This window comes from Chiloscyllium plagiosum, chromosome 40, assembly GCF_004010195.1.
Source record: "Chiloscyllium plagiosum isolate BGI_BamShark_2017 chromosome 40, ASM401019v2, whole genome shotgun sequence".
In the NCBI taxonomy this organism is placed as follows: domain Eukaryota; kingdom Metazoa; phylum Chordata; class Chondrichthyes; order Orectolobiformes; family Hemiscylliidae; genus Chiloscyllium; species Chiloscyllium plagiosum.
In genome coordinates, this window is record NC_057749.1 from 19,355,871 (window position 1) to 19,374,034 (window position 18,164).

At 43.3% G+C, this 18,164-nt stretch overlaps 2 protein-coding genes across 5 annotated transcripts in view; both read left to right on the forward strand.

Annotated features, from left to right (window-relative positions):
- Nucleotides 1-636, forward strand: part of LOC122542594 (ice-structuring glycoprotein-like) — a 1,563-nt gene extending 927 nt beyond the window's left edge. The window contains exon 2 of one of the 2 annotated variants that reach the window (XM_043680537.1): nucleotides 12-636. In XM_043680537.1, the coding sequence (XP_043536472.1) occupies nucleotides 12-599 (588 nt within the window). In that variant the 3' untranslated portion in view covers nucleotides 600-636. The remainder of the gene's footprint in view (nucleotides 1-11) is intronic. The other variant, XM_043680538.1, reaches the window with a different exon arrangement.
- The window catches only part of man2c1 (mannosidase, alpha, class 2C, member 1), a 128,813-nt gene that overhangs the window by 82,161 nt on the left and 28,488 nt on the right, over nucleotides 1-18,164 (forward strand). For 2 of the 3 annotated variants that reach the window (XM_043680528.1, XM_043680529.1), the window contains 3 exons: nucleotides 4,646-4,750; nucleotides 5,706-5,862; nucleotides 5,950-6,093. In XM_043680528.1, the coding sequence (XP_043536463.1) occupies nucleotides 4,646-4,750; nucleotides 5,706-5,862; nucleotides 5,950-6,093 (406 nt within the window). Of the gene's footprint in view, nucleotides 1-4,645; nucleotides 4,751-5,705; nucleotides 5,863-5,949; nucleotides 6,094-12,855; nucleotides 12,943-18,164 lie in introns of those variants that run through there. The other variant, XM_043680530.1, reaches the window with a different exon arrangement.

An 18,164-nucleotide genomic window follows, 5' to 3' on the forward strand; every position in this document is an offset into this window, starting at 1 on the left:
CCCTGGTAGTAGGCCCCACCAGCCCTGCTACTCAGGCAATAACCCCCATCCGCCCTGCTACTCAAGCACTAACCCCCTTCAGCCCTGCTACTCAAGCACTAACCCCCTTCAGCCCTGCTACTCAAGCACTAACCCCCTTCAGCCCTGCTACTCAAGCACTAACCCCCTTCAGCCCTGCTACTCAAGCACTAACCCCCTTCAGCCCTGCTACTCAAGCACTAACCCCCTTCAGCCCTGCTACTCAAGCACTAACCCCCTTCAGCCCTGCTACTCAAGCACTAACCCCCTTCAGCCCTGCTACTCAAGCACTAACCCCCTTCAGCCCTGCTACTCAAGCACTAACCCCCTTCAGCCCTGCTACTCAAGCACTAACCCCCTTCAGCCCTGCTACTCAAGCACTAACCCCCTTCAGCCCTGCTACTCAAGCACTAACCCCCTTCAGCCCTGCTACTCAAGCACTAACCCCCTTCAGCCCTGCTACTCAAGCACTAACCCCCTTCAGCCCTGCTACTCAAGCACTAACCCCCTTCAGCCCTGCTACTCTGCACCATCATTATTCTCTTTACATAGAACATTACAGCACAGTACAGGCCCTTTGACCCTCGATGTTGTGAAACCAATCCGAAGCCCATCGAATCTACACTATTCCATTCTCATCCATATGCCTATTCAATGACCATTTCAATGCAAGTAAAGGTGGCTGTTGCAGGCAGTGCTTTCCATGCCCCTACTACTCTGAGTAAAGAAACTACCTCTGACATCTGTCCAATATCTATCACCCCTCAGTTTGAAGCTATGCCCCCTTGTGCTAGCCATCACCATCCGAGGGAAAAGGCTCTCGCTGTCCACCCTATCTAATCCTCTGATTATCTTGCATGTCTCAATTGAGTCACCTCTCCATCTTAGATTAGATTACTTACAGTGCGGAAATAGGCCCTTCGGCCCACATCGACCCACCCAGACCCATTCCCCTACATTTACCCCCTCACCTAACACTAGGGGCAATTTTGCATGGCCAATTCACCTAACCTGCACATTTTTGGACTGTGGGAGGAAACCGGAGCACCCGGAGGAAACCCACACAGACACTAGGAAAATGTGCAAACTCCACACAGACAGTTGCCTGATGCGGGAATTGAACCCAGGTCTCTGGCACTTCTCTAATGAAAACAGCTTCAAGTTCCTCAACCTTTCCTCGTAAGACCTTCCTTCCATACCAGGCAACATCCTAGAAATCTCAGAAATCTTGTGTCCAAATGATGTAATTTTAAAAAATCTGTTTGATTTGTCCTGTACAGCTGCAGGAGCCTATCTGAGGTTCTGAACACCAAAATATACTTGTGAGGAAGCTGAAAGTACACAGCATGTCTGTCGCCATCTAAAAGGATGGGTTCATATTTTTGAACTGCTGTTCTGACCAAACCCAAACTGTTTTCCTCTTTGTTTTCTCGCACATGTTGGTGAGCTTGCTGTGTCAATCAAGCGTTTTCCTTTCTCCCTCATAACGAGTCTGTTTTTGGCATCTGGCATCGGCTGAGCCAGCATTTATTGCCCATCCCTCATTGCCTTTGAGAAGGTGGTGGTGAGCTACTTTCTTGAACCGCTGCAGTCCACATGCTGTAGGTTGACTGACGACACTCTTAGGGAGGGAATTCCAGGATTCTGACACAGTGACAGTGAAGGAATGGCAATATATTTCCAAGTCAGGATGGTGAGTGAATTGGAGGGGAACTTGCAGGTGGTGTTGTATTTGCTGCCCTTGTCCTTCCAGTTGGGATTTGGATTGGGTTTGAGAAGTGCTGTGTAGGGACCTTTTGGTGAATTTCTGCAGTGCTTCTTGTGGACGGTACACATTGCTGCTATTGAGCATCAGTGGTGAAGGGAGTAGATGTTTGTGGATATGCTGAGGTTGTCCATTTTGGAAGGACAAATAAGAATGCAGAATACAGGGTTAACGGTAGGGTTCTTAGTAAGGTGGAGGAGCAAGGTTTATAAGATGATCAGGGGAATAGATAGAGTGGACAGTCAGAGACTTTTTTCCCCGGGTACAACAGTGTGTTACAAGGGGACATAAATTTAAGGTGAAGGGTGGAAGGTATGGGGGGATGTCAGGGGTAGGTTCTTTACCCAGAGAGTGGTGGGGGCATGGAATGCGCTGCCTTGGGAGTGGCAGAGTCAGAATCATTGGTGACCTGTAAGCGGCAATTGGATAGGTTTACGGTGAAGGGTGGAAGGTATAAGGGGAGATGTCGGGGTGGGTTCTTTACCCAGAGAGTGGTGGGCCATGGAATGCACTGCCTGTGGGAGTGGTAGAGTCAGAATATTTGGTGACCTTTAAGCGGTAATTGGATAGGTACATGGATGGGTGCTTAAGCTAGGACAAATGTTTTGCACAACATCGTGGGCCGAAGGGCCTGTTCTGTGCTGTATCGTTCTATGTTCTATGGTGCCAATTAAGGTAATAACAGAGTTGAAGTTACTGGTGGTCACTGAGCTGCTGGTTGAAGATGTACACGAAGCAAAAATGCAAAGGAATTTCAAAATGGACCTCCTATCCTGCATTTACTCTGGTACTTTCACTCCAACAAAGTGGCACTTTCACACATCAGCTTAGGGTGTTTGGACATGAGTCAGGGGAGATAATGTATATCCAGCCAGTATGCAGTGGGACAGTCTTGGTTGGGGATTAGAGGGCGATGGTGTTGTCTGTCAGAGATTGAGGTGGAACCTGATACCCCAGGGTGGTGATGGGGTGGTGTGAATGATTGAAGGGTAGTTACCCAGGCGTTACAGCAGGTTTTAATCTCTCTGACATTTCCTGCCTAACTATTCAGGTAAGATTTTCAAAACCCTTTGAAGTCTCTGTCTCTAACTCAGTGTTGGGGATTTCTTTGGAGGGCTCCTACAGAGGATAATTGACCATCGTAAGTTCAAACATTATGGGCAGTTACCATGTGGTCAATATGTTGGGACCTCTGAGGGATCCTGCAATGCATCTTTCTGTACCTGTGGACGCTGGTGGATCTGGGCTTTGCTGAATTAATGGGCAAATTATAGAGAACAATTTGAACTGACAAAAAAACAGCCCTTTCTCAGTAGCTTTGAATTTTGCTTTGGTTTATATTTCCTTGCAGTTGCACACAGATATGATACTGTGATTGCTACAGAGCACAGTGTTTGTGAACACTTGCTGTCAGTGTGCAGAAAGCATTTAAAAATCACTCTGGAATCTAAAACTTAAATCAGAAGCATCCTGCTGAGCGTCAGGGAAGTAAAGTTCTGATGGTGATAATTATTATGTGTCAATCTGAAATTCACAATGTGCACTTTTAAAATGATCTACCTGGAGGAGAAAGTTTGTTTGCTATCTTTGATTTGAAAGCAGAAGTTTCATTCAAACTGTGTTTATTTGTAAAGGGTAGTTAATAAATAATAAGTTGCAATAATGCAAAACTGTTTGCTAAGTTAGCAATAGGTAGTAATCTTAAATACAGGCTAAATAAAAGCTTGTGACTTGTGTTGAAGATGTTAAATCAACTGTTGAGTGTTAGTGAGGATTAATAGACAAAGTCTTTTCCCTGAAGTGGGGGAGTCCAGAACTAGAGGTTTAGGGTGAGAGGGGAAAGATATAAAAGAGACCAAGAGGCAACTTTTTCATGCAGAGGGTGATACATGTATGGAATGAGTTGCCAGAGGAAGTGATATAGGCTGGTACAATTGCAGCATTTAAAAGGCATCTGGATGGGTGTATGAATAGGAAGGGTTTGGAGGGATATGGGCCGGGTGCTGGCAGATGGGACTAGATTGGGTTTGGATATCTGATTGGCATGAATGGGTTGGACTGAAGGGTCTGTTTCCATGCTGTACATCTCTCTGACTCTAATATTGATCTGTATTCAGCTGTAGCACTGCTAAGAAAGAAAAAAGATTGATAATTCTACCAGAGACCGACTATCTTCCAATGCTATATTCTTTCCTGTCAGTCGCCCCTAATACATCCACTTTTATGACTCTCTCCCTTACTTTTAATACATGGATACATGCAGTTATGATAGGTTATGACCACTTTGCAGCACTTGAATGTTTCTTTCTCAGACCCAACCAGAAATGTTCATTTACCCTGATTTTATTAGTTAAAGCTTATATTTTAGTTCTTGGCAATTAGATCAGTAATTTAACTGTGTACTGCATGATCACTTTGATAGTTTACAGGGCAAACGCTTCAGGAACCTTGAAGGTAACTCAGGCTATTTTTGAAGGAACTACATACAGCATGGCTGTAATGGTGAGGCTAAAGGAAATTGCATGCACAGAAAGGTAGTTTCAGAATAGCACAGCTTGTTGTAAGGTTTTGGGAAGTTACCGTTTATAAAGGGATAAGGCCGTGGATAGGGCAGTAGTATGCGAGGACACTAGATTTGAGAGTCGGATTTATGAATTACCATTCTCTCCTTAATTGCCAATAATCATAGGATTTAATGTCTTTGTTATTTGTGTGAACAGCTAAAGTGTTAAAGAAAACAACAGTATGTATTTCTAACCATCTTCCTGTTGTAAAGTAGTTCCAGAACTGGGAGGACCTTTTGCTCATCACTGGAGTCTCAAGTTAATAAGAACATTATTGTTGTCTGTGTTGTACTTCCAGGGAGACTATTCCTGACGGCTGCTGTGGGAACCAGTTTGTGTTGTTTGATGATGTTCCTTTATACTGGGATGCATGGGATGTCATGGATTATCATTTAGAGACAAGGTAATGTCAGAATAATCCTTATAATGAATATTTAGGTTTTACATTTCTATGCTCTTGTAATGAGAGAGAAATCATTGTTATTAACCAAAACCTCCCAGGTTTCTGTGTGTACAGTTAGCTGCTGGGAGCAACAGCTGGAATGACAGGCAGGGCTTTATGTACGAACCAGTGAATGGTGAAGCTTAAACTGATTCTTTAAAACTCCTATTAGAATCTTTCTTTTTTTTATCTTTTCTCCATAAATCATTGAATACATAGGTGTCGAACCTGTGCTGCAATTAGAACATAGAACATTACAGAGCAGTACAGGCCCTTCGGCCCCTGATGTTGCACCGACCTTTGGAACCAATCTGAAGCCCATCTAACCTACACTATTCCTTTATAATCCATTTGTTTATCTAATGACCATTTAAATGCCCTTAAAGTTGGCGAGTCTACTGCTGTTGTAGTGGTTAATCGTTCACTGTACAGTCCATCTGAACAAATACCTCTTTGTATCTATCACATTAAAAACCTTCCTTTTTTTGGTGCTGTAGCTGCCAAGATCTTCTGCAGTTTCCATCTTTTAAGGTTTGCTGATACCACTGCAGAATTCTTGGCTTTGCAGTAAAGTTGAGCTCATATCGATGTTTGTTTGATGAAAAGGCAGGCCGGTGATTTGAGTCCCACTCCAGGACTTGTTGGCCCTGAAAGAAACAAGCCAGTGGTGCAGGCAATCCAGAGTGTAATGGTGTCAGTCCCCAGCCCAGATAAATGAGGAGAGTGTGTGACAGCAAGGGCATCTGGATGTAAAACTACTTAGCATATCCAAAAGAAAATTGTGGTTTATCAGAAGGAGTGATCCATGAGTATTGTAATGAACCCATGTAACAGGATAGAAGCCAGACAGTGAGAGAAAGATATTTGTTGTATAATGGGAGACTAAATTAATCTCATCTGGAAATCTGCTCATCAGGAAACCTGTGTCACAAGTTGTGAAATCCCTGGAGGTAGTCTGCCCTGGCGGAGTCAGGGGAAGTGTAAGATACTCTATCCGTATCAGTGACAGCAGCAAGATCCGCCAAGAGATCATACTGGATGCTTGCTGTCCCTATGTTAAGTTCAAAACAGAGGTGAGTAGATTTTAGAAATGTCAATATTTTCAGCTTCAAATCACACACTTAATGACCATCTGGCTTTGCTGTGTTTCTCCTCTTCAGGTGGAATGGCATGAAGCACACAAGTTTCTGAAAGTGGAGTTTCCCACAACAGTGCACAGTCTTAATGCCACGTATGAAATCCAGTTTGGACACCTGCAGCGACCGACACACAGGAACACTTCATGGGATTGGGCGCGCTTTGAGGTATGGATGACTTGGAATTGCACAACAGAACAGTCCGGCCAGTGTGAATATTGCATTGTTCAGCGCTTTTGGGGTTGAGTAAGTGCTTTGTAAGGAATAAGTGGCTTATTACATAAATTTAGTCTGGTACTGATCTGTTTTGCAGTGATGTCAGAAAGCACTTCTGCACACACAGCATGGATGAAATCTGAACTTCCTTTTACCCAGAAAGTTGTTGATTCTGAGGTTCAACTGAAAGTTTAACAATTGAAACTGACAGTCCTTTTGTTAGTTAAGGGGATGAAGAGGCACAGGAGCAAAGAATGTGGACAGCAGTGTCTAATTGAATGGAATAGACTTAAGAGGCTGAATGATCTACCTTTTTCCCTATGTTTAGACCAGGATGGTCAGATCCTGGTCAGGGATCTGTTCTGGATTTATTGTTCTTAGTCTTTCAATTTGTCTTCAAAATTGAGGCAGCTCCTTTGACTGTTGAACACGAAGGTTGAGTGAAAGATATCATACTGCACGTACAAACAATTGTACATCTTTCAGATAATATTGCCTGCTTATGGCTTTTCGCTGTCAAAACAATTAAGGTGATAACTGAGATCAGAGGTGAGTAGCAGCACTGACCCAGAAGAAGTTAATGTTTTGTTTGCCAAAAGGTACAGGCCTAACTCAGCACCATCTCCTGCTGATGTGCCCCAATCTGTTCAGGTTAGATCAAAACAAAGCTACAGCTGCCTCTGTATCTTCTGCAAACTGAACTGCTTGCTCTGTCAGCAGATACTCTCACAAGTAAAACAATAGGACCTTTTAACCAAGGTTCTTCTTTGAATCATTATCTCCAGTGGTAATGTGGACAATATAGGTTAACTTTTAGAATATAATATACTTTATTGTCACATGTACTCAAGTAACATTGTTACAATGTTGCCTTTCATGGCGCCATTTTAGGTACAAAGTACCTAGGTACAAATCTTAGATACAAAAAGAGGAATAAAAAAGAAAAGTTGCATTACCTTACGGTGATTCATGGTGTAAGTTAGAAATAAGACATAGTTAAAAGGATAAACAATACAGCCAGATAAACAATTACAGATAAACATTGCATTGCAGTAACTCAGCACAGGGGCTCCCACATGTCTGAACAGTCTCGCAAGCCACTGACCGCCTGTGCTGGTCTCCAGTCCAACAATTGTCCTCACTCCACATTATGCCTCCAGCCCATTCCACTCCACTCTGGCTCTCAGCTGCCCCATTCCTGGCCACAAGCTCTCACACTCTGACTCTCAGCCACTCCACCCCTCAGGCCCGCTCCGTTCTGTCTCCCCCAGCTGCTCCACACTGTTACAGTCCTCAGGCCGCTCTGCTCCCGCTCTCAGCCACTCTGCACCACTCCAGGTCTCCGATCTGCTCTGCTCTGGCTCTCAGCTACTCCAAGGTAAGTTTCTTATCAGAAAAAAATACTATAAAGTCTTAGAAAAAAAAGAGAGAAAGAAAAGTGGGCAAAAAAAACTATTGGTTGATGAGCCCAAAAGCTGCCGACGCCACCGCCATTTTGAAATCTTAACTTTTAACTGTAAGTAACTTCAAGCTTGTTTAAAGTTGTCACTTGAGAGGCTTACCAATTTCTTAACCAGGTGTTCTCATTTAAAGTTAAAACTTTAAATGATATTCACAGTAATAGTATGCAAGGTCAACTGCAATCAACAACTTATGCAGTAAACACACATGAAGATGATGGAATTCTAATTTTGGTTTGATAGTGTTCGGTATATATGGTGGTTGGAGTCCAGCATGTAGAACGCAGAGTATTTGAATTCTGGCTGTGTCTCTCAGTGTGGTCCTCACAAGTTGGCGGGTCCACATGATGTTCCACTCATTATTGCAAGGCAAAAAAAACAAGAGCCACTGAGATTAGTCATCCAAAGGGAGAGCAGATTTTGTGTCCTGAGAAACACTGGGGCAGCTAATTGTACACTTGATGACTTTAAATTTAGTTTGATGATCTTAAATAGCCTGATATCATGGAAATCACCTAGATTATATGAATAGTTTAGGAGTAAGTGAATAAACTGAGGATAGCATTCATTCCAATTAACTGCTTTACTGCTGCAAGTAGTAAACATCTGTGCTGCTGCTGTTGAGAAATAGCTCTGTGCCAATTGCCCAGGTTCGGCCACAGCTAGTTAAGTGTAAGTTGTGTTCAGCTGCTGAAACTTTATTGCTGGAACAGCACAGCAGGTCAGGCAGCATCTAGGGAACATGTTCAGAGCTAGTGTTTACTGGTTGAAAATCAGTGACTCCACCGTTCTAATCGATTAGTCCACATTTAAGGAAAAGAGAGTAAGTTTTTGTCAGGGAAAATGTCTAAGTCAGGCCTGCAGAGTAGAAACTTTATTGTAATCAAACATGGTAATTCCAAAGTAACTGATAGGAACTGTTCAAGCAGAGACTATTTCACTGACTCAGGTTCATTCAAAAGTGGGGAGACAGATACATACCCATGGGATTTCTGTATGGAAAGCTAACAGGAGCCAGAAGACCAGTAAGGTGTCTGAAATTCTGCTTCAAAGATGTTTGCAAAGGTGAAGTCAGGGCCCTATATATCAGTTTTTCACATGAGCCAATAAGAGACAACAATGATGACCTCATCTCTGTACCCTCAGGATGGTCCATGGCTACATCAGTTTGGCAACAGGAGCTAACTCTGAAAATAATAACCCATAAAGATGCCTGATAACTACCTCACATCGTGGAAGTTATTGTTCAAGTTCCCTATCCTGATGGATTTGCTACATGTCCATGATCTCCAGTAGCTGGTAGTACCTCAGTGTTTATCCTCATTTGTTTTGCATTATGAAACTGTCACATAACTTTCTCATACCCTGCTGACCTGCCTTGCCCTCCACGTCAGCATTTACTCTTGCTCTCATGTTCTGTCCACTCTAGGGTCTAGCTGTCAAATATTGATGAAGGTACTTATAAAAATCTCACATCACAAGTGAGTGCAAAGTATACATAGTCATAGAGATGTACAGCACAGAAACAGACTCTTCAGTCCAACTCATCCATGCTGACCAGTTATCCTAAACTAGGAGAAAGTGAAGACTGCAGATGCTGGAGATCAGAGTAAAGAGTGTGGTACTGTAAAAGCACAGCAGGTCAGGCAGCATCTAAGGACCAGGAGATTCGATATTTCAGGCATATGCCCTTCATCAGGAACTCTTGACTCAGATATTATAACCTAATGTAGTCCCATTTGCCAGTACTTGGCCCATATTGCTCTGAACCCTTCCTATTCAGATGCCTTTTAAATGTTGTAATTGTACCAGTCTCCACCACCTGTTCTGGCAGTTCATTCCATACATGCCCTTTGCGTGAAAAAGTTGCCCCTTAGGTTCCTTATAAATTTTTCCTCTCACCCTAAACCTATGCCCTCTAGTTCTGGACTCCACCATCCCAGGGAAAAGACCTTGTCTGTTTATCCAATCCATGCCCCTAATGATTTTATAAACCTCTATAATGTCACCCTTCAGCATCTGATGCTCCTGGGAAAACAGCCTCAGCCTATTCAGCCTCTCCCTGTAGCTCAAATCCTCCAACCCTTGTAAATCTTCCTGAATCCTTTCAAGTTTCACAACATCCTTCCCATAGGAGGGAGACCAGAACTGCACACAATATTCCAAAAGTAGCCTAATCAATGTCTTGTACAGCCGCAACATGACCTCCCAAATCCTATATTCACTGCTCTGTCCAATAAAGGAAAGCATACTAAACACCTTCTTCACTATCCTGTCTACTTGCGACTCCACTTTCAAGAACTGTGAACCTGCACTCCAAGGTCCCTTTGTTCAGTAACACTCTCCAGGACCTTAATATTAAGTTTATAAGTCCTGCCCTGATTTACCTTTCCAAATGCAGTACCTCACATTTATCTAAATTAAATTCCATCTGCCACTCTTCAGCTCATTCACCCATTTGATCAAGATCTTGTATGCTGACGTATCCTTCTTTTCTGTCCACTACACCTCCAATTTTGGTGTCATCTGTAAACTTCCTAACTACACCTCCTATGTTCACATTCCAAATCATTTGTATAAATGACAAAAAAACGGTGGACTCAGCGCCAATCCTTGTAGCACTCCACTGGTCACAAGCCTCCAGTCTGAATAACAACCCTCCACCAGCACCCTCTGTCTTTTATCTTCAAGCCAGTTCTGTATCCAAATGGCTAACACTCTTTGTATTCCATGAGATCTAACCTTGCTAACCAGTCTACCATGACGAACCTTGTCAAACGCCTTACTGAAGTCCATGTAGATCATGTCCACTGCTCTGACGTCTTCAGTCCTCTTTGTTGCTTCTTCAAAAAAACTCAATCAAGTCAGTGAGACATGATTTCCCATGCACAAAGCTATGTTGACTATCCCTAATCAGTGCTTGTCTTTCCAAATGCATGTGAATCCTGTCCCTCAGGATTCCCTCCAACAACTTGCCCACCACCGATGTCTGGCTTACTGGTCTATAGTTCCCTGGCATGTCCTTACCACCTTTATGAAACACACCACAATAGTCAACCTCCAGTTTTCTGGCACCTCACCTGTGACTATCTATAATACTAATATCTCAGCAAGGGGCCCAGCAATCACTTCCCTGGCTTCCCACAGAGTTCTAGGATACATCTGATCAGGCCCTGGAGATTTATCCACTTTTATCCATTTTAAGACACTCAGCACCACCTCCTCTGTAATATGGACATTTTTCAAGATGTCACCATCTATTTCCCCACATTCTATATCTTCTATGTCCTTTTCCACAGTAAGCACTGATGCAAAATACTCATTTAGTATCTCCCCCATCTCCTGTAGTTCCACACATAGGCCACCTTGCTGATCTTTCAGGGGCCCTATTCTCTCCCTAATTACCCTTTTGTCCTTAATGTATTTATAAAATCTCTTTGGACTCTCCTTAACCCTATTTGCCGAAGTTATCTCATGTCCCCTTTTTTTCCCTCCTGATTTCCCTCGTATGTATACTCCTACTGCCTTTATACTCTTCTAAGGATACACTCAATCTCTGCTATTGATACCTGACATATGGTTCCTTCTTTCTCTCAACCAAAACCTCAATTTCCCTCGACTCTAATCTTTTGCCCGAAACGTCAATTTTCCTGCTCCTCGGATGCTGCCTGACCTGTGCTTTTCCAGCACCACCCTCTTGACTTGAAGATCAGTGGTAAAGTATTAATTTCCCTGGTCAATATTCATCAATTAGCCACCCTACCAAATATATAGATGCTGTCATCATTTACCTCATTACTGTGTGCAAAATGGTTCGCATGTTTATTTAAAGAAAGAATGACATGCAGTAACTTGAAGCTTTTCGCAATCATCATACATTGCAGTGTAATCACTGGTGTTTTAAAACAAAGACTGTGCTCTGAAAACAATTCACTGGCTATGAAGAATTTAGAATCATCATGAGGGTATGTGCAAAATAAATGCAAAATACTCCTTTGTTTATGATGCTCTAAGAGTATGGAGTTCATTTGCGTTTGTGTGGCCAATCCCACTGATATAGACCTCAAGCAGAAACAAATAAATTTAACAGGATCACAAAAACAAATTGGTGAGTTGGTGTTATCTCGAGCTACAAATTAGCAAGCATTAGAGATACCTCAAAGTTGAAACAGGAGCCTGGCTGAATCTGTGGTCTCTTGCAAGGCTAGGAGTACCACATTTAATTAATCTCAGTGGCCCAGATCTAGGGAAGGAGAGAGAATATTCACTTGTAAATTCTCGATAGAGATCTATCACATCAGATCATTGGAGAGACACAAAATTAGAAGACCATCAAAAAAAGGCAAACAAAGCACCATAAAAATAAAACTGAAAAGCAGAAAGTGATGTGAAATATGTAGAGAACCTTGGTACACCACACTTGGAGTACTGTGAATAGCTCTGATCTCCATCATACAAAAAGGCAATAAGCATCAAAGGAAGTGCAGAAAAGATTCATGACAATGACATAAGAATGCAGAGGATACACTTATCTGAAAAGGTGATACGAAACTTGCTGAGGTGATAAACAGTGAGGATGGTCTTAGATTACAAGAGGATATAGATGGGCTGCTCAGTGGCAAATGGAATTCAATCTGGATAAGAGTGAGGTGATGCTCTTGGGCAGGACAAACAAGGTGAGGAATCCATGATGAATGGTCGTACCCTGAGGATCAAAGGGAACAGGGTGTGCAGGTACACTGGTCCCTTAAGGTAGCAGGACAGGGAGATAAAGTGGTTAAGAAGACAACAGAAACAGAAAGTGCTTGAAAAACCCAGCAGGTCTAGCAGCTTCTGTGGAGAGAAATCAGAATTAACCATTCAGTCAATTTTAGTAATAAAGACAGGTTGGATAAGTGGGGTTGTTTTCCTTGGAACAGAGGAGATGGATTTGCGTAAGAATATGAGGGCACATTCAGGGCAGACAGGAAGGAACTCTTTCCCCTTGGTAGAGTGATCAATATGGGCATAACTGAAGATAAAGGACAGGAGGTTTCAAGGTGATGTGAGGAAAAGTAATTTCACTCAGCTGATGGTGGGAATCAGGAACGCATTGCCTGGAAAGGTGTGGAGGCAGAAACCTTCATAACATTTAAGTACTGCAGTATTTAGAAGTGCACTTGGTCAAAGGCTGGGAAATGGATTAGGATAGTTAGGTATGTGGTTTTGAACATTGCAGGCTGGGTGAGCTGAAGGGTCTTTTTCTGTGTCATAGCTCTCTACGAGGCAGCAATGGATGATATCCCCAGGTTTGGGCTGACAAGTGACAAGCCCTCATTCACGCCACACGTGTGCCAGGCCATGATCGTCTCTGACAAGACAGAATCTGTCACCCTGCGCCATCCAATGGCGATGATTATTGGTGATCATTGAACCCGCCGCACAGTGGGAGCATGCTGGGCCCATAATCCAATAGATCAAAACCATCTTCTCCTATTTTGTTTGCACATTCTCCCAGTGTCTGTGTGGGTTTCCGCCAGGTGCTCTGGTTTCCTTCCACAGTCCAAAGATGAGCAGGTTAGGTTGTTTGGACATGCTAAATTACCTACAGCATTTACAGGGATGTGTGGTTAGGTGAATTAGCCATGGGAAATGCAAGATAGCAGGATTAGGGTATAGAGATGGGTCTGGATGGGATGCTCCTTAGGGGGTCAGTGTGGACTTATAGAACAAGAAGAAAATTTACAGCCCAGAAACAGGCCCTTCAGCCCTCCAAACATGTGCTGATCCAAATCCACTGTCTAAACCTATTGCCCAATTCCTAAGCATCTGTATCTCTCTGCTCCCCACCTACTCATGCATCTGTCCAGACGCACCTTAAGTGAACCTACTGTGCCTATCTCTACTACCTCTGCTGGCAATGCGTTTGGAACTGAAAGGGGTTGGAAAATGCTGGTTTTTATGCTGAAGACAGAGTGGGGAGTAAAAGTGAGGGTGATTCCTAATCCACAGTTATTCCAGACACACATCTGTAACATCTAAACCTAAATAGTTAGAAGCACCTCAGCCTGAACTCCCACAAACTATAGAATGGCTTCAGCACAGAAGGAGCCTGTTCTAATGGAACCACATCTATTCTTAGATTCCACGTTAAGTTTATTATTATATTAATCTGTTATAAATGATGATTGTTTTTGAAAGGGACAGAGAGACATGCTTCATCTGGAACCCTACAAGAGGTTTCTGATCACAAATCATACAGTACAGAAAAGGCCCTTCGCCCCATTAAATCTGTACCATCAAGAATATATTATCACTTACACTAGAGTCATTGAGCTGTACAGCATGGGACCAGACCCTTTGGTGTCCAGAACTAGAGGGCATAGGTTTAAGGTGAGTGGGGAAGGGGATCTAAGGGGCAACTTTTTCACACAGAGGGTGGTGAATGAGCTGCCAGAATAAGTGGTGGAAGCTGCTACAATTACGACATTTCAAAGAGGGTGACACCTACCACCCTCTGTGTAAAGTACTTTCCATGCATGTGCCCCTTAAACTTTTTGCCTCTCACCTTGAACGCGTGATCTCTTGTTATTGAATCCCTCACCTTGGGAAAAAGCTTATCTCTATCTATCCTGTCTATACCCTTTTTTTCTAATAAAAACAGTCCTAATCTACTCAACCCTCTCGTCATAGCTAGCACCTTCCATACAAGGCAACATCCTCGTAAACCTTCTCTGCACCCTCTCCAAAGCGTCCACATCCTTTTGGTAATGTGGTGACCAGAACTGTACACAGTATTCTAAATTCGGCTGAACCAAAGTCTTGTACAATTTTAACATGACCTGCCAGCTCTTATACTCAATATCCTGCCTGATGAAGGCAAGCATACCATATGACTTCTTGACCACTCTATCTACCTGTGCAGCCACCTTCAGGGTACAATGGACCTGAACTCCCAGATCTCTCTGCCCATCAACTTTTCCCAAGGTTCTTCTGTTTACAGTCTAGTTCACTCCAGACTTAGACTTCCCAAAATGCAACCTCACATTTGCCTGGATTGAACTCTATCTGCCACTTCTCCGCCCAACTCTCCAGTCTATCTGTATTCTCCTGTATTCTTTGACAGTCCCTTATGCTTTCTTCTCCTCCACCAATCTTCGTGTCATCTGCAAACTTACTGATCAGACCAACAGTGCCCTCTTCCAGATCATGTATGTATATCACAAACAACAGGGGCCCCAGCACTGACCCCTGTGGAACACCACTGGTCACCTCTCTCCATTTTGAGAAACTCCCTTCAATTACTACTCTCTATCTCCTGTTGCTCAACCAGTTCTTTATCCACTTAGCTGCACACCATGTGACTTCACTTTTTCCATTAGTTTTCCATGGGGAACCTTATTAAATGCCTTACTAAAGTCCATGTATGTAACATCCACAGCCCTTCCTTCACATATCAACTTGGTCACTTAGATTCACAGAGTCATAGAGATGTACAGACCATTCGGTCCAACCCTTCCACGCCGACCAGATATCCCAACCCAATCTAGTCCCACCTGCCAGCACGCGGCCCATATCCCTCCAAACCCTTCCTATTCATATACCCATCCAAATATCTTTTAAATGTTGCAATTGTACCAGTCTCCACCACTTCCTCTGGCAGCTCATTCCATGCATGTACCACCCTCTGCATGAAAAAGTTGCCCCTTAAGTCTCTTTTATATCTTTCCCCTCTCACCCTCAGTCTATGCCCTCTAGTTCTGGACTCCCCGACCCCAGGGAAAGACTTTGTCTATTTATCCTCTCCATGTCCCTCATTATTTTGTAAACCTCTATAAGGTCACCCCTCTGCCTCCGACGCTCCAGGGAAAACAGTCCCAGCCTGTTCAGCCTCTCCTTATAGCTCAAATCCTCTAACCCTGGCAACATCTTTGTAAATCTTTTCTGAACCCTGGTAAGGCATGATCACCCTTGCACAAAACCATGTTGCCTATCACTGATAAGCCCATTCGTTTTCCCAAATATAAATAGATTTTATTCCTCAGTACCTTCTCCAGCAACTTTTCCACCATTGACTTGGGCTAAATGGCCTGTTGCCACACTGTCGGGATTCCATGGACTCCATGGCTAGGGCTTGTCTATTGAGAAAAGAGCAGACGAGAGAGATGAAGGGTAGATATGGAAAGGATGTTTCCACTTGTGATCAAGAATTAGAGATCACAAATGTAAAACTGCTGACAATAAATCAAATAGGAAATTCCAAAGAAGCTTATTTACCCAATGAAGAGAATGTGTTTGAGGTGAGCAGCATAGATGCATTTAAGGAGAAGTTAGTTAAGCACAGAGGAAGGCTGGAATAGGGAAATACATTAATGTAGTTGGGTAAAGACATGGAAAGAGGACAGCATCAATACTGGTCTGAACCAGTGGAGCTGAATGGCCTGTTTCTGTGCTATAAATAACTCCTCCATCGCCAGACCACAACAAAACGACGGTTGGAGGAAGAGCGCCTCATCTTCCGCCTAGGAACCCTCCAACCACAAGGGATGAACTCGGATTTCACCAGTTTCCTCATTTTCCCTCCCCCCACCTTGTCTCAGTCAAATCCATCGAACTCAGCACTGCCTTCCTAACCTGCAATCTTCTTCCTGATCTCTCCGCCCCTACCCCAGTCTGACCTATCACCCTCACCTTAACCTCTTTCCACCTATCACATTTCCGACGCCCCTCCCCCAAGTCCCTCCTCCCTACCTTTTATCTTAGCCTGCTGGACAAACTTTCCTCATTCCTGAAGAAGGGTTTATGCCCGAAACGTCGATTCTCCTGTTCCCTGGATGCTGCCTGACCTGCTGCGCTTTTCCAGCAACACATTTTCAGCTCTGATCTCTAGCATCTGCAGACCTCACTTTCTCCTATAAATAACTCCTACCAAAGGTAAGCATTTAAAATGTAAAGATAAAGTTACCATCGTCCTACTGGACCATCAGGGGCTGCTTTCTCATTAGAGAGAGAAGACTGTTGGTGGATTAACCTGAGGGCCACCATGCCTCAGGCACAGGGACAGGTTGATAACCTCAGCTGGCTTGGCAATTGAACCCACACCGTTAACATCACTTTGAGTCACAAACCAGCCATCCAGCTAAATGAGCTAACCACAGGAGGAGTGTGAGAGAACATGGAGGAAAGCTAATGTTGGTACCATTATTCAAGAAGGCTGGTAGGGATAAACTAGGAAACTACAGGCCAATCAGTCATAGGGAAAATATTAGAAAAACTTCTGAGGAGCAGATTCATCTCCGTTTGGAGGAGCAACAATTAATCAAGGATAGTCATCACATGGGGAGATCATAATCTAACAAATGTGATTGACTTTTTCAATGAGGTGACTAGGCCTGTTGATAAAGATAATGCAGTTGATGTGGTCTAATTGGTAAGGTTTGTGCATGTCAGACTGGTTAAGAATCTGGGTAATCCAAGATGGAGGACGGGAAAAATTTCTGGCTGTAAGAGCTGCTCCTTTTTTTGAGGTATTTTAGGTGTTGGAGGTGATTTCCTTGAATTCCAGGAGCAGCAATTACTGTTTTATATGCTGTTGCATTGTTTTGGAACTTTGGGGAAAAAAAAGTCAAAACAACAGTTTAAAAGGGAGAAGAGCAGACAAAGGAAGCACATGGTGAGGACAGTGCTGGAGAGAGAGCGAGAACCTGCACAGTTACCGCCTTTGCTGTTTGAATTTGTGTACCGCTGGACATCGGAATGCATCTGGGAAAATTAACAAACAGTGAAATTCACAACTAATCTTGGAGGAACTGTTGGGCAAAGTTCACAGCACAGAATTAGATAAGTTAATTGTTGTTTTAAGTCTGTCCAAGAGAAAGGCTGCAATGGTGAGTATAGTGGATTCTTTCTTGATTATATGTTTTTGGAGATAAGTCTCTTGATTAAACTTAAAATATAAGCCATAGCTATTAATTTAACCTGGGGCAGTGTTTGTAGAGGAAAAAGACGGTGTTGTTTTCTGGGTCTGTAGATTGTGAAGGAGCAAAAATGGCCTTTGCAGTGATATGTACTTCTTGTCAGATGTGGGAGTTTAAAGAGAGTTTGAGGGTTACTGCGGATTATATCTGCCATAAATGCTGTTGGATGCGAATCTTATCAGATCGAGTGGATCGGGTTGGAGAGACTGATAGAAGCGAAGAGGAATTTGCAACAGCAACAGTACGTGATGGATGGCAGTTATAGGAAGGAGGGATGTCTCAGATACAGTCACATAGATGGGTTAACTCCAGGAAGGGTAAGAGAGGTAGGCAGCTAGTACAGGAGTCTTTTGTGGATATACCCATTTCAAGCAGGTATGCTGTTTTGGAAAATGTAGGGGGTGATGGATTCTCAGGGGACTGTAGCACAAACAGCCAAGTTTCTGGTATTGAGACTGGCTCTAATGCAACAAGGGGTACGTCGGCTTCCAATAGATCAATTGTTTAGGGGATTCTGTAGTCCGAGGTACAGACAAACGTTTCTGTGGCCAGCAGAGAAAAAACAGAATGATGTGTTGTTTCCCTGGTGCCAGGATCAAGGACGTCT